Source organism: Anomaloglossus baeobatrachus, chromosome 2, assembly GCF_048569485.1.
Source record: "Anomaloglossus baeobatrachus isolate aAnoBae1 chromosome 2, aAnoBae1.hap1, whole genome shotgun sequence".
Lineage (NCBI taxonomy): Eukaryota > Metazoa > Chordata > Amphibia > Anura > Aromobatidae > Anomaloglossus > Anomaloglossus baeobatrachus.
Window position 1 is genome coordinate 140,447,789 of NC_134354.1, and position 17,166 is coordinate 140,464,954.

A 17,166-nucleotide genomic window follows, 5' to 3' on the forward strand; every position below is an offset into this window, starting at 1 on the left:
AAGGCTTCCTCACTTTGATCATGGTCTGGATGACCTGATGAGAGAGACAAGATGATCTTCGAACTGTAACTTCAAAAGCCATGACGTTAAACTGAGCAGCTGAGAATTCTGGTGAAAGAGATGCCCCTGTGATTTTTTTTTCCTTACACACCCTATTGTCACAGTATTACTGGTACCCCTTCCGACTTGAAATTTTTGATCAGCCTGGGAATTAGTAGAAGCGGAGGGAACAAGTTTGGGATAGAGACTTGAGACCATGAAAATGCCAGGACGTCGGTCTCGATCGCTAGGGAATCTCGGGATCTGGTCACAAACCAAGAACCTTGTGGTTCCACCTGGACGCCATGAGGTCCACAATGGGGATTTCTCATCTGAGGCAAATCTGTTGGAAGATAGCCAGGTTTAGGGACCACTTTCCCGCGGCGAGACCCTATCGGCTCACAAAGTTGGCATCCCAATTGAGATTGCTGGTGCGTTCTGTTTGGGCCAAGAAAGAATCTGACACACTTCTTCCCTCGCTGCCCAGCTTCGTGTCCCTCCTTCGTGGTTAATGTAGGCTATGGCTATCGCATTGTCTGATGTATGTGGATCAGAGTAAAATATGCTGCTAGCACAAGAGAGCCAGGCAAATTGCTCAGAGTTCCAGGATCTTGATTGGAAGAGACGATTCCTGAGCATTACACTGTCCCTGAACTGTGAGGTCTTGGAATATTGTTCCCCAGCTGAGGAAGCTGGTGTCAGTCGTTCTAATCTTCCAGTGAATCAGTAAGAATGATCTTCCATGAAGGATGAAGCGAGAGCGCCTCCACCAATCCAGGGACTTCTTGATCAAGATAGGAAGTTCCACTAGACAGTCCAAGGAATGAGTAGACCTGTCCCATGTTGATAGCAAGAAGCCTTCAAGAGGGCAAGTGTGGAGCCGAGTGAAAGGAACTACAGTGGAACCTCGCTTAACGAGCAAAGCTTTCTGTAAATTTGTAACTCTGTTTACGAGAAAGCTTTGCTGTACGAGCAAAATACTCACCGCACACACTTATAGTTCCGTGCATCCACCGCGCTCTAACCCGCAGTCCACACAAACACACACAAGCACGCACAAATACACACAAACACGCACGCACACATTATGCTCACCTAACCTTCCGTTCCCTCGCCGGCCTCCTGGGACTTGCATGTATCGGGTAACCATCGCGACCGATGCCGGACCTTCCGCTTCCAGCGCGCGGACGTCAAAGGCAGGAGCCTCTGATTGGCCAGCGCGCTGCCTTTGAGTAGCGGCTGACAGGGGAAGATCCTCCCCTCCACAGGATGTGTATCCGGTAACCATCGCGACGAAGGAGGAACTTCCCCTGTCAGGCGCTACTCAAAGGCAGTGTGCTGGCCAATCAGAGGCAAGCGGCTCCTGCCTTTGACGTCAGCGCGCTGGATGCAGAAGGTCCGGCATCGGTCGCCTTGGTTTCCCAATACACATCCTGTACGGGCGAAATGCAAGTTCCAGGAGACCGTCGAGGGAACGGAAGGTAAGGTGAGCATAATTTGTGTTTGTGCGTGTTTGTACGTGTGTGGAATGGCACAATAGGGCACCAGGATGGGACATTTAACAAGTGTGGAACGAATTGTCTGCATTGCAATGACTTCCTATGGGAAATCTTGCTTTGCTGAACGAGTAACTTGGTTAACAAGCACACTCCCAGAACGGATTGTTCTCGTTAACCAAGGTTCTACTGTACCTCCATTCCGTCGATCATCTTGCCTAGAAGACTCATGCAGAATCAGAGCATGGAGAGGGGTGTCCGAGTCCGAATTCTTTTTAGAAGGGCAGAGTGCTTTTCTTCGGGTAGACTTTTGTGCATGTGGGGTCCAACGTCATTTCCAGGATGGTGATGCATTGGGCTGGAATCAGTCGATTTTGAACTGTTGACGATCCAGCAGATATTAGTAAGGGTATCCAGAGTGATCTGCATACTCGTGCAGCATCCTGAGGGTGATGAAGCCTTGATCGGAACGTTGTCTAGGTGAGGAATGAAAAGAATGCCCCGGGTCTGAAGAACGGCCATCACCGTTGCTATTACCTTTGTAAAAATCCCTGGGCACTGTGGATAGGCTGACTAGCACAGCTGTGAACTGGAAGGGGTAACCGTGAATCGCGAAATACAAGAACCTATGGGACGGGAATATGGGGATGTCCAGATAGGCATCCTGGATGTCTACTGAACAAAGAAACTCACCGGGTTCCATGGAGGCTATCACAGAGTGGAAATGGCAGAGATGGACGCGCCTGCTCAATATTTTGAGATCTAGGACGGGATAGACAGAACCATGTTCTTTGGGACCACAAATAGGTTAGACTAAAACCCCGAAAAGCGCGCATGGGAATAACGACCCCGAAGTTGAGGAGGGACTGAAAGGCCCTGAAGTAGATCGGGATGAGAGAGGAATCCGTTGGTGGTTGGGATTCGAAAAAATGTGAGGGAGTGAAGAAAACCATCTTGTAGCCATAACGGATGACGTCTTGGACCCAAGCCTTGTCCATTACAGAAAGTCACACATACCGTAACAGGAGGAGACAATCACCCACCCCGAGAGAATTCCCAGGTGGGGGTATCCAGTCACACAGAAGAGAATTTATTTGATCTGGATTGGAAAGGCCTGCTCTGTTGTCTACAGGGGTTCCAGGGAGGGGTTGGCTTGAAGGAGGGTCTTCTCTTTTCCTGACGTGCCGGAGACCTGTTCTGATGGTTGTTACTTGTGACAGAGAATTGGCAAAAGGAGTGGAAAAGCAAGGAACGTTTTCTAGGATAAATATATCCAGTTTTTCTCTGAGGATTTTGGAGCCCTTGAAGAGGAGACCGGGACTTGTTGGATATTGAGTCCGCATTCCATGCCTTCAGCTATAAACGCCCTGCGGATCATAGAGATGTTGCATCAGCATCAAGAGAAGCTGTAAAAAGGCATTTGCCTGAGTGGTCAATCTGATCTGTGAGATCCACTAGCTAGGAGGAGGGAGCGCCTGAAAGAATACTCTGGCAGAGTAGCTTAGCCAAGGCAGAAAAAGCCTTGGAGACCCAAGAGGAAGCAAAGGTCGGGCAGAGTCAATCCAGAGACCTCTAAAGCCGACGTGGCTAGAGACTGTTTCTGTCTGATGGGTTCTTGGGTGAGGCTCAAGAGAGCAGAAGGCTAGTACCAGAGGAGGGTCGAGACAATGGGGAACCCACAGAGGGGAACTCTGACCGCCTACGGAGAAAATCCGGCGCAAAGAGCCTGTGCACTTAAGTCTTTGGAAATTCTTTTCCGGGTGTTTCCACGCCTTTGCAAAACTTTCATTGAATTCTTTGTGGTTGGTGAAAAACCTGTGGAGGTCTCTTTAACTTCTTGAAGGGAACAGACTGGCAGGATTGAGTTAGTTCCTAGTCCTTTCAGAGTCCTGTCCAGTAGTTCAAAACCCTGATCAGTCTTGAACTGCCGGAATGTCTGAGAACGCAATCCTGTAGGATGTGGAAGGGGTAGGAGATCTGGAGGATGAACTGGTGCACGCTTGCTTCTTGGACCTCCTGCGTAATCTACGGAGCTTGGTTAAGTTATTTGCAGACTGGGAGAGAACTGTGGCCCACTCGGGGGAAGGGGGGCTCCAGTAGTGGCATGGTGGATGAGCTCCAGTTTTCACAGAGGGATGATGTCTGACCGGAGGGAAACTACTTGCGACAAGAAACACAGGCAAAATGCAGAACAAGGGCCTGAGAAGGAGAGCGAGACTCCCTGAGGTTAGGTATAGAAAAAGAAGGAGGGTGCCAGAGGGATAGATGCTGGGAAAGCAGTTGCCTCTAGATGGCAGAGCTTACCCAAGTTCACACATCTTGAATCGTGGTGCTGAAGCTGTGCAACAGCTGCAGCTGCTTTGTGGAGAAACACAGGCAAAATGCAGAACAAGGGCCTGAGAATGAGAGCGAGACTCCCTGAGGTTAGGTATAAAAAAAAAGAAGGAGGGTGCCAGAGGGATAGATGCTGGGAAAGCAGTTGCCTCTAGATGGCAGAGCTTACCCAAGTTCACACATCTTGAATCGTGGTGCTGAAGCTGTGCAACAGCTGCAGCTGCTTTGTGGAGGATGCAGGTGTTGCGTGTCGGCTGTATATCAGGAAAGGCGCTTGAGGGCATCTGTACGGTGAGTAAGAAAGTGCACAGAGACTGGAACAAAGGGCAAAGGCAGTGAAAGAGTGCAGCACCTTAGGGACCTCAGGGAATTATCGTGTGTGTACAGCCCCTCATGGCCAAGGACAGAGAGAAGAGATGCCTATCCTGAAAGCCCCGGCAGTGTTCTATACTGAAGAATAAATGAGGAAGACGAGTGATCAGTAGTCCTGGACATTGATAATTGGGTGCTAGTAGGTACCATGCTCATCTCCATCTTCCCTACCGTACATGTCAGGCTCTGAAAGGAGGGGGGTGGGGGCGAGTGTGTGGGGAAAGGGAGGCAAGGACTATCCGCCTGTCCCGCACTGCGGATGCCCCAAACACTATTGATGTGTTGGAGGGGATAGGGTCCTGCCGGACAGGCACGGAGGACGACACTGGTGGCGCAACCACACATTGTGCAACCGGTCTCTAGGTGGGAGAGCAGGGTGACCAATTACATTTAGTCGCCCCAAAGTAGTTGTAGATGAAAAACAAAGGGAAATCTTTAATAACACCAAACAAATAGAAGCCTAAAAGGGTAGAGACAGGGTTGAATGCAGCCCAGTGTCTGCCTCCTATGGACACTAAATTTGAACTGATGATCTCCATGCATTTGGTAGGTGTATATAACGTGGGGAGAAACTAACCTCAGGTCCCATGGTGGACACAGCACCTTCCCTGGTGTTCTATTGTTTAACTGATGTTGTACTATTAACCGTTCTTAACTGTAGCTTTTCTGACTGCTTTCTGACCGACTGAGGATCTCCGTACCAATTGGTGGGTGTATACTACTGGGGAGGAGCTAACCTTTTTTTGCATAGTGTCAGCCTCCTAGTGGCAGCAGCATACATACACCCATGGTCTCTTGTGTCACTCAATGAAGCGATAAAGAAATCAAAAGGGTGCAAACAACACTTCTGGATTGAATGTCTTCCAAAACCATTTAGATAACGAATGTCTACCCAAAATAGGAGTATTTCCTGAAAAACGCCTGCAGTTCAAAGTTTCTGGTCTGTATTACATCTGAAAAGGTCAAGTTTATTATCCAAAATCACCATTTCTAAAAACCTGCAGAAAATATCAACACATTCATGATTAAAGGGGTTGTTCACTTACCAAGATATTGATGACCTATCCTTTTCAGCTGTTATAGGCATTTTTACTAGTGAAAGGAACAGCAATTAGATGATTTTGGTTTTCTCCCCCCCCCCCCAAAAAAAAATAAAAATACTGTGACCAAATCAACAACAGGAAAATATTCTGATCTTTATTTTACCACATTATCAAGAGCACAATTACAATGTAATCTCACATCCCTATATTGATTTTGCTTTACTTTTTATACAAAATTGTACACAGAATAAAGACAATAAAATATTTTACAGGCCATGTCTAATGAATAATTTACATTATGTTCTTGTACAAAGGAATCAAAATAAAAAAAACAAAAAACAAACAACCTGTACCTCTTGAAATTTGGGATCATTTACCAAACATTTCATCTGAAACTAAAACCATGGAAACAAAACAAAAAAACCCCAACAAATTATGAACAATAGCTACAACCTCTTTATACAGACGAGTTCTTTACAAAAGCCAGATGAATGATGTATTAAAAAAAAAAACAAAACAAAAAAAACTTTAAAAACAGAAAAATGTACATCTATACACCCCCGTTCTTGTAACAAAAAGTGAATTGAAGCCTTGATTATATTCTATTTAGGAGAACTGAATTCATGTTGGGAGTAATAAACACTGCATGGATTTATTTGTTGTATGCTTTGGAGCAATTTCAGTAACTATACGTCTAATGTAATACATTCTGGCAACTCACAAGCAACGTCAAAGTGAAGAAAAGCCCTACTTACAGTAAGAGCTGACAGGGAGGTCCCGTCCCCCACCTTCACATTGGTATCAAGCACTTCTCATACTACATGGATGAATTTTCTCCTAACATTTAGCATAGGACATTTTTTTTTTTTTTTTTTTACAAGTTTAGTGTCTTATGTGCAAAGAAATAAAACATCTTGACTGTATATAAAGCATAAGGAGCGGACCACGATAACTTACAAACGTCCGTTGTAAGAAAGTGCCATTAACATTTTACACTATCCACAAAGATGCAAACATTAATGGGACTTTAATCAATTATTTATTTTATTTTTTGTTTGCAATACTAGTCCAATTTTCTCCCAAAGCTATTTGCAGTCTGCATGCAGCAAAAAACACTAGCAGTTATATTAAAAAGTGCAAATTTTCAATAATTTAAGACCCAAATTTAAAATAAAAAAAAAAAGGCCCGAAAAAAAAGCCAAACATCACAAGTGTAAACAGCATTTAAAAATCTCCATAAAATTCTGTGCCAATTAATTGACAGGACAGACAAGAAGTACATATGCTCGTTACATACGGTACACTGCTAACGGCGTGCCATCTATTTCATTAAGTAATAAGTGAATATATCTACATTGCTCTTTGCGGAATTGCACTGCATAGCTTCTGACAATATATCTTCTGATGCAAATAAAATTAATCAGTTGTCAACATTTTATACAAAATAGCCATCAATACTTTCATTGTAAGGATTTCTCCCATTTCGTTTGTCTATATTACAATAAAGTATTTTGTTTCCCAACCTGAAGTTGCTTTTTGTGAAGTATAAGATTTTCATTACTATTTTAAAAAGACAACATCTAAAAAAAAAAACATCTTTAAAATACTGGGAATATAATCTGAAATAGATTTTTTTTTCTTTAAAAAGGATCCTCAATAACATCCAAATTACAAGTGAATAGCAGAGTCTACGCGGCAGATGAAGGGGAAAAAAAAAGCCACAAACCTAGTGAACCCATGGAAAGAAAGTATCTGCCAACCCAAAATGAGGACAATGATTACTACTTTACATTAGTAAATACTTTCCCCTACAGGGGTCATGTGGGAAATACCAATGAATAGGTGAAAATGGATCAACAAGATCTCGCTGGTAAACTTTGCTTTAATTTTGTAACTATAGACAAAAGGAAGTTTCCATTATTGGGCAGATTACAGCACTTCAGATAATGACCTTGCATCACGTGTAAAGAATTTGTATGGAAATCTACATTAAAGGGGTTGTACACTTTTACGACAACCCCTTCTGATTCCACAGGCTTCCCCCTGGATAATTTTTCCCCCCAGGCAAAATAAAAAAGCCAATACTCATCTCCGCAGTCGGTGCGGTTCCAGGGCTCGCGTTCCCGGGGCTCACGGCGCTGATTGGACGCGGGGCTCACGAGCCCCGGCACCGCTGGAAACGGGCCAGTCAGTATAGGCTATTTTTATTTTACCTGTGGGAAGTGGACAACCCCTTTAATAATTAATCCTCAAATGTGTGAATAGTTGGGGGTCATAACGCCAAAATCTCCAGGATCAGAAAGTGTAGAAATAGGGAATTCACTGCCATAGAACACACGCATTTATGACCTTAGGGGCACTTTGCACACTACGACATCGCACGTGCGATGTCGGAGGGGTCAAATCAAAAGTGACGCACATCCGGCATCGCACTCGACATCGTAGTGTGTAAATCCTAGATGATACGATTAACGAACGCAAAATCGTCGTAATATCGGTGTAGTGTCTGGGAAATCTATAATTTCGCTGCAGTGACAGGTACGATGTTGTTCCTTGTTCCTGCGGCAGCACACATCGCTGTGTATGAAGGCGCAGGAGCGAGGAACATCTCCTTACCTGCGTCCCAGCTGCAATGAGAAGGAAGGAGGTGGGCGGGATGTTTACGTCCCGCTCATCTCCGCCCCTCCGCTCCTATAGGTCGCCTGCCGTGTGACGTCGCAGTGACGCCGCACGACCCGCCCCCTTAGGAAGGAGGCGGTTTGCCGGCCAGTACGACGTCGCAGGGCGGGTGAGTGCATGTGAAGCTGCCGTAGCGATAATGTTCGCTGCGCCAGCAATCACATGATATTGCACCTGCGACGGGGGCGGGGACTATCGCGCTCGGCATCGCAAGCATCGGCTTGCGATGTTGTTGTGTGCAAAGTGGCCCCAAGTCTGGTCACATCCCACCCGTGCAATTGAATGACTTAAGCCACAGCCCCATGGGTATGGATATCACTGTGTCAATTAACATCCCCTGCACATCCTTGTTTTTTCTGATCACTGAGGGTCTGGATGTGGGACCCACCAAAGATCAAAAATTGAGTCTTATCCTAAGACTAAAATTATCAATTTAAGTTTCTGGAAACCCCATTTAAAAGCTTTACTCATAGATTTCAGTGTTTAATATACATTTCCAGCTAAGACCAGGTGTGGATCCAAAAAGGAAAAGTGTTTTCTCTAAACTTATTTCTTTAGAATCCACGACAAGTTATCCCTGTGAAAAAAAGTGCACCGTGTGATGTGTGCAAAGCGGGTCACGATGGAGTAAGAGGAATTGATACTAATGGGGGAATTTACAAAGATACAAGTGCAGAGAACTCTGGACAAATGACCTGAACACAAGTATCCAGCGCTCTCCTTGTATTTACAACTTTGTGAAATTGTTAAACATAGAGAAGGACTTGAATATAAAAATAATTATTAGTCTAGAGGCACATGGATTATTACCATAAAAAAACAAAAAAAAAAAACACAAAACAAAAAAAAAACAAAAAACCTGACCAGAGATCTCTACAAGAACGGGTATATTTTAGCAATACTCTGCAAACGACCACAATAGACCAAGTCAAACTAAGCTAGCCTCTTTATGATGTTTCATTGTGTGTTGATTCTTTTCGGATGGCCGGCGAAAGCCTTTCTTGCAGTAGTCACATCTGTGGGGATAGTCTTTGGTGTGGATGGAGATGACGTGGCGTTTAAAGCCGGAAGCGTCTGTGGTGTTGTACTCGCAGTACTCACACTGATACACTTTTTTACCACTGTGAGACTTCATGTGCTTTTTCAGTTCTTGCTGCTGCCTGAAGCCTTTACGGCAGCGTTTGCACCTGAATGGCAACTCCTTAGTATGTACAGACAAAATGTGGCGGCTTAACACAAAAGGGTCCGCAATTTGGAACTCACAATGCCGGCACTGATGCATCTTTTTACCCCTGTGTGCAGCTTCATGCTTTTTAAGCTCTGAGGGCCGGTGGAAGCCCTTCTCACAGACTTCACACTTGTGAGGATAGTCCTTTGTGTGTACAGAAATAATATGCCTTTTCAGGTCACTGGAGTTAGAGCTCTTGTGGTCACAATGCAGGCACTGGTGACTTTTGATCTCCTGATGCAGGATGACATGTGCCTGCAAATCTTTAGCGTCTGCGAATGTCTGGAGACAGATCTCACACTTGAATGGCATTTCTTTGCTGTGCCTTGTCTTAACGTGAGTTTTCAAATTGGAGGAGTCAGCAGATTTGTAGTCACAATATTGACAGATATATGGCTTCTCGCCGGTGTGAGTGCGCATGTGCTTCTTTAATTCTGATGGGTGACGGAAACCTTTCCCACACTCCACACAGATGTGTGGAAAGCTTTTGCTGTGCACGGCCATAAGGTGTCTATTTAACAAGCCCTGTTCAGCAGTTTCGTAATCACAGAACTTGCACTTGTGCATTTTGTTGCCCGCCTTTTCCTTGTGTGTCAGCTTGTGGGCAAACAAAGCATTCGGATGTAGAAATACTTTTCCGCATTCATCGCAATCCAATTCCTTCTCCGTTTTAATAACTACAGCAGACAGTTTGTGACTCTCCAGGTGGTTGTGTAGACTTACTTTTTTATTGGTGGTATAATCACAGTCAGTGCAGCGATATTTCTTACGCACCAGATGTTCGGGGTGGTTCTTCATGTGCCTCTTCAGAAAGCCTCGGGATTTGAATTTCTTGCCGCAGATCATACATGGGTACACAGTAAGTGGGTGGCCATCAGGGCCAATAATTATGGCTAAAAAACAAACACATATTAATGTCACTGATGAAGAGGTTTGAAAGGAAAAAGTTTAGTTAAAATAAAGTCACATTCTTTCTGATATCCCCAAATCTTTGTGCGGTTTTGAGAGACTGAATCATATTTCTGATGCTTGGGGATTTCCAGCACACACAATATCATGAGACAAGAGACGATGACATCATTGCTTCTACTTTCTAAGCCGAGGAATCGCCCGCAGACATTAACTGCTGCTAAAGAATTATACATTCAATGCTGCATGTTTTAAAATGGGATCCGTCAGGTCAGATAACGCTATTAACCTGCAAATATGGGACTGAGCTGCAGGTTAATACAGTTAGAAAAAGTCCCGGCTGTTCTACGTAAAGTGCAGCTCCTGGAAGAAAATTAACTTTATTCCTTCCTGGAGCCGCTGTGAGTACATCCCGACACTATGTCTGACAGCCAGATAAACAGAGCATCAGTGCCCAGTAGTCTGTCAAAGTGCCGCCACGGTGAGCTCACATTGATGTGACTGGGGACTATAGCCACACCGGCAGGCCTGAAAGCCAGCAGCTCCAGGGAGGAAGAAAGTTCATTTTCAGCTGGGTGCTGCACTTTCAGGACTGCAGCTCCCCACCTTCCTTACACTACATGTGTGGGTTAATAGCGTTATCATATAACAGGTTCCCTTTAAAAGAAAGCCATCCATTTTTGGTGCCACTTTTACAGCTCACTCTCTATAGTGATAGGATACTGAAAGTGCTTTAGTGCATTAATTGCTTTCCCTGAATGTTTATGAAATTGTGAGCTCAGACTCCGTATAGGAAGCCGCAGCCACTGATGTGAATAACTGACGACAATATCGGTTTCACTATAAAGGGAGGAGAAAATGTGATTTGGTACACAAGTAAATCTATACACATATAGAAAGACTAGAAGGTGGCCCGATTCTACGCATCGGGTATTCTAGAATTTACGTATTGTGTAGTTCATGTATGATTTTTGTTATATATATGTGCGGTATGTGCGTATATTTGTGTGTGCAGCGTTGTCTGTGTGTGGGTGTCTGTGTAGGGCAGTTGTTTGTGGTTTCCAGTGTGTGTGTGTGGTGTGTTGTGCAGTGCGCGCGCGCGCGTGTGTGTGTGTGTGTTGGGGGGAGGTGTGCACTCTCCATCGTGCTCCATCCCCTATGCTGCGCACCCCTCATCGTGCTACATCTCCCATCCTGCGCACTCCCAAACGTGCTCCATCCGCCATGCTGCGCACTCCCAAACGTGCTCCATCCGCCATGCTGCGCACTCCCCATCGTGCTCCATTCCCCATGCTGCGCACTCCCCATCGTGCTCCATCCGCCACGCTGCGCACTCCCCATCGTGCTCCATCTCCCATGCTGCGCACTCCTAAACGTGCTCCATCCGCCATGCTGCGCACTCCCAAATGTGCTCCATCCACCATGCTGCGCACTCCCAAACGTGCTCCATCCGCCATACTCCACACTCCCCATCGTGCTCCATGCCCCATGCAGCGCACTCCCCATCGTGCTCTATCCCCTATGCTGCGCACCCCCCATCGTGCTCCATCATCTATGCTGCGCACTCCCAAACGTGCTCCATCCGCCATGCCGCGCACTCCCAAACGTGCTCCATCCGCCATGCTGCGCACTCCTAAACGTGCTCCATCCGCCATGCTGGGCACTCCTCATCGTGCTCCATCCCCCATGCAGTGCACTCCCTATCGTGCTCCATCCCCTATGCTGCGCACCCCCCATCGTGCTCCATCTCCCATGCTGCGCACTCTCAAACGTGCTCCATCCGCCATGCTGCGCACTCCCAAACGTGGTCCATCCGCCATGCTGCGCACTCCCAAACATGCTCCATCCGCCATACTCCGCACTCGCCATCGTGCTGCATCCGCCATGCTGCGCACTCCCAAACGTGCTCCATCCGCCATGCTGCGCACTCCCAAACGTGCTCCATCCGCCATGCTGCGCACTCCCAAACGTGCTCCATCCGCCATGCTGCGCACTGCCAAACGTACTCCATCCGCCATGCTGCGCACTGCCAAACGTGCTCCATCCGCCATGCTGCGCATTACCAAACGTGCTCCATCCGCCATGCTGCGCCAGCATCAGCCTCTCTACCCGCATCATCAGCCTCTCTGCCCGCAGCATCAGCCTCTCTCCTCCCAGCATCAGCGTCTCTGTCCTTAGCATCAGGCTCTCTCCTTCCAGCCTCTCTCAGCATCAGCCTCCCTTTCCCAGCCTTCCCAAGGATCAGCCTCTCTCCTCCCAGCCTCCTTCCTCCCAGCCTCCCTCTCCCAGCCTCCCTCAGCATCAGCCTTCCTGTCCCAGTCTCTCCCAGCATCAGCCTCCCCAAGCATCAGCCTCCACCAGCATCAGCCTCTGTTCTTCCAGCCTCCTCCAGCATCAGCTTCCCTAAGCATCAGCCTCCCTCGTCCCAGCCTCCCTCAGCATCAGCCTCTCTCCTTCCAGCCTCCCTCAGCATCAGCCTCCTCTCCCCAGCCTTCCCTAGGATCAGCCTCTCTCCTCCCAGCCTCCTTCTTCCCAGCTTTCCCATCCCAGCCTCCTTCAGCATCAGCATTTCCCTCTTCCCCATGATCAGCCTCTCTGCTCCCAGCCTCCTCCAGCACGCCCTGCTCCTCTGCCGACACTCACACACCCGATCGCATGCACTCACACACACACCCGATCGCATCCACTCACACACACACCCGATCGCATCCACTCACACACACACCCGATCGCATCCACTCACACACACACCCGATCGCATCCACTCACACACACACCCGATCGCATCCACTCACACACACACCCGATCGCATCCACTCACACACACCCGATCGCATCCACTCACACACACTCGATCGCATCCACTCACACACACAGACACTGACGATATCGCACTTACGCGCTCATACTCACAACATCCGGGGATATCACATGCTTCTGGCCATGTGATCCTCCGTCAGGTCCTGGAAGATCACAACAGCACATTTTCGCCGCCGAGAAGCAAGCGATATCCCAGGATGTCGTGAGTATGTGGATGCGATGTGAGGTGTGTGTGAGGTGTGTATGAGAGTGAGTGTGAGTGTGATCTGATGTGTGTGTATGTTTGTGTGTGTGCGTGTGGACCTTCCGGCGCAGCAGGACCTTGATGGGCTTGTAACCATGCGAGTATGGTTACCAACGTATCCACACCACTCCCACCACTGCCGTGGGAGCGGGGGCCGGGGGAGGGAGTACAGTACTCACCTCCGTGACAGCGCTTGTAACCATGCGAGTATCCACACCACCCCTTTGGGAGCGGGGGCCGGGGGGGGGGGGGGGGGGGGGGGTTGGGGGGGGATAGGGAGTACCGTACTCACCTCCGTGACAGCCGTGTCAGTTAGAGAAATGCGCGGGGGGAGGGAGGGGGTGGGGCCAGAGCTAACGTGCATTGCGTGAGGGGGGCGGGGCGTGGCGTGGCTGAATTGCCAATGCCTGCAGGGTGCCGGGGCGAGAGGCCAATCTGTGGGGGGGGCGGAGCCTGGGCGAGCGGCTGGCCAATCCGTGTGGGGGCGCAGCCTGGGTGAGCGGCCAATCCGTGTGGGGGGGCGGGGCCATGGCGAGCCCAGCGGCCAATCAGCTTTGTGTCACCGTAAGGACACAATTTTGGAGCATGACAGACAGACAGACAGACAGACAGACAGACAGACAGAATAAGGCAATTATATATATAGATATTAACAGATCAATACCATCAGATATATGTGTTTGAGTAAGAAAACAGTCTCTATTGCACCCTGTACATACACACAACACACACTACAGGCAACATGTCATAATCGTCAGGTAACAGGATCTCAGTTTCATTTTTACTATTAAACCAAAAATGTTTTCTTGATACAATTTCTTTTTTTTTTTTTATTAATTCAATATCCCTCCCTATAAGAAAAGAACATATTTGTCAGATTCTACCAATGTAAATTCTCCACAATTGAACAGTCTGCTGCTCAGGATGACTGGCACTGAGGAATGTTTATGGTGACAGCAATGTGAACTTGTAAGGGTATGTGCTCACGATCAGGACCCGCTGCGTCCTGACCTGCGGGGCCGCGAGTCTCCTCCGCAGGAGAACGCAGCTGCCTGTGACCATTATCTGGGCTCAGGCAGTTGCGGCCTCTCTCTTCTGTTCTCCCTGTGGAGAACGCTTGTTACTCTGCAGCAAACAATTGACATGCTGGTCAGTGTTTGCTGCAGAAAAAACAAACACAGTGGGCATGGGATTTCTAAAAACCCCATCCACTATGCATGCTGCGTCCAAAACGCTGTGAAAACTGATCGTTGACATGCACCCTAAGGGTATGGGCCCATGATGAGTTTTTATTGCGTTTTCTTTTTTCCGCTGCATTAAAAATGCAGCGATTTATAGTACAAGCAAAGTGGATGAGATTAATAAAAATCTTAAGTCCAAGGTGCTTTCTTTTCTACGGTGCATAAATTCACCTGTGGTGCGTTTTTCCAATCTGCAGCATGTCAATTTCTCTTGGTATGCTGAGTTTTCTGTGCAGACTTTCAGCACAGAATTGCATTTAAAGTGGAAATTTTGCTGTAAAAAAAGAGAATTTTGTTTACTTACCGTAAATTCTTTTTCTTATAGTTCCGTATTGGGAGACCCAGACTTTGGGTGTATAGCTTCTGCCTCCGGAGGACACACAAAGTACTACACTAAAAAGTGTAGCTCCTCCCTCTGAGCCTATACACCCCCTGGAGAACCAGATCTAGCCAGTTTAGTGCAAAAGCTGAAGGAGAATAGCCACCCACAAGTAAAAACAGAGCAAGAACCGGAGCAACCGGAGACTCTGTCCACGACAACAGCCGGTGATAATACGCGGAACAAGAAACTGCCAACAGGCAACAGGGAGGGTGCTGGGTCTCCCAATACGGAACTATAAGAAAAAGAATTTACGGTAAGTAAACAAAATTCTCTTTATCTTTATCGTTCCTATGGGAGACCCAGACATTGGGACGTCTCAAAGCAGTCCATGGGTGGGAATAAACAGAAAAACTAAGAAGTAGGTGGAGCCTAACTTCACAAATGGGCGACAGCCGCCTAAAGGATGCGTCTGTCCAAGCTCGCATCTGCTGAAGCATGAGCATGCACTTCGTAGTGCTTTGAAAAGGTATGCAGGCTAGTCCAAGTGGCAGCCTGACAGACTTGCTGAGCCGTAGCCTGGTGCCTGAAAGCCCAAGAGGCACCGACAGCTCTGGTCGAGTGTGCCTTGATCCCCGGCGGGGGAGGCACCTGAGAACACTGGTAGGCATCGGAAATGGTCGACCTAATCCAACGGGCTAAGGTCGGCTTAGAAGCAGAGAGGCCCTTACGCCGACCTGTGGTTAGCACAAAAAGAGAGGTGCACCGCCTAAGAGCAGCGGTGCGAGACACATAGATCCGGAGCGCCCGCACCAGATCCAGAGTATGCAACGCTTTTTCAAAGCGATGAACATGAGCCGGACAAAAGGAAGGCAGGGTAATGTCCTGGTTAAGGTGGAAAGGAGAAACCACCTTAGGGAGAAAGTCTGGAGTCGGACGGAGAACCACCTTGTCTTGATGAAAAAACAAAAAATGTGACTCCGAAGAGAGCGCAGCCAAATCAGAGACTCTCCTGAGGGAAGTTATGGCCACTAGAAAGACCACTTTCTGTGAAAGATGAAACAAAGAAACCTCCCTAAGAGGCTCAAAGGGGGGTTTCTGCAAGGCCGTGAGGACCAAATTGAGGTCCCAGGGATCCAAGGGCCGCCGGTAAGGCGGAATGATGTGAGACGTGCCCTGCATGAAGGTGCGGACCTGAGCCAGCCGGGCGATATACGCCGCTGGAACAGCACTGACAGAGCCGAGACTTGTCCCTTGAGAGAATTGAGGGACAGTCCTAGCTGCAGACCGGACTGTAGAAAAGACAGAAGGGTCGGCAAGGAAAAAGGCCAAGGAGCATGGCCAGAAGAGCGACACCAGAACAGGAAAATTTTCCAAGTCCTGTGATAGATCTTAGCGGAGGAAGACTTCCGTGCTCGAGTCATAGTGGAAATGACTTCAGGAGGAATACCAGAAGCCGTCAAGATCCAGGACTCAAGAGCCACGCCGTCAATCTGAGAGCCGCAGAATTCTGGCGGAAAAACGGTCCTTGTGAGAGAAGGTCTGGACCTTCCGGAAGATGCCAAGGCACCTCTACGGACAGATGGAGCAGGTCTGGGTACCAAGCTCGCCTGGGCCAGTCCGGAGCAATGAGGATGACCTGACGGCCCTCCATTCTGATCTTGCGCAGGACTCTGGGCAAGAGAGCTAGAGGGGGGAACACGTAGGACAGACGAAACTGGGACCAGTCTTGAACCAGAGCGTCCGCTGCGAAGGCCTGAGGATCGTGGGAGCGAGCCACGTAAATCGGAACCTTGTTGTGACGGGATGTCATTAGGTCCACGTCCGGAGTGCCCCACTTGCAGCAGATTGACTGAAACACTGCCGGATGCAGGGACCACTCGCCACTGTCGACGGTTTGACGGCTGAGATAATCTGCCTCCCAGTTTTCCACGCCTGGGATGTGGACTGCGGATATGGTGGACTTGGAGTCCTCCGTCCATTGAAGGATACGTTGTACCTCCAATATTGTCAGGCGGCTGCGTGTCCCGCCTTGGTGATTGATGTAGGCAACTGCTGTCGCGTTGTCTGACTGGACTCGGATGTGCTTGCCCGCCAATAGGTGGTGAAAAGCTAGGAGAGCCAGGAGCACGGCTCTGGTTTCCAGCACATTGATCGAGAGGGCTGACTCGGACGGAGTCCAAGTGCCCTGTGCTCGGTGGTGGAGACATACCGCTCCCCAGCCGGATAGACTGGCATCCGTGGTGAGGACCACCCAGGACGGAGCCAGGAAGGAGCGTCCCAGAGACAGAGAGAGGGGCCGAAGCCACCACTGAAGAGAGCTCCTGGTCTGTGGCGACAGAGCCACTAACCTGTGCAAGGAGGAAGGCCGCTTGTCCCAACAGCGGAGAATGTCCAGCTGCAGAGGACGCAGATGGAACTGGGCAAAGGGAACAGCCTCCA

General features: G+C 48.3%; 1 protein-coding gene across 1 annotated transcript in view; it reads right to left on the minus strand.

Moving 5' to 3' along the window:
* Positions 1-5,417: 5,417 nt before the first annotated feature.
* ZFX (zinc finger protein X-linked) overlaps positions 5,418-17,166 on the minus strand; it is a 68,291-nt gene continuing 56,542 nt past the window's right edge. The window contains exon 8 of the mRNA XM_075335399.1: positions 5,418-10,084. Within this exon, the coding sequence (XP_075191514.1) occupies positions 8,892-10,084 (1,193 nt within the window). The 3' untranslated portion in view covers positions 5,418-8,891. The remainder of the gene's footprint in view (positions 10,085-17,166) is intronic.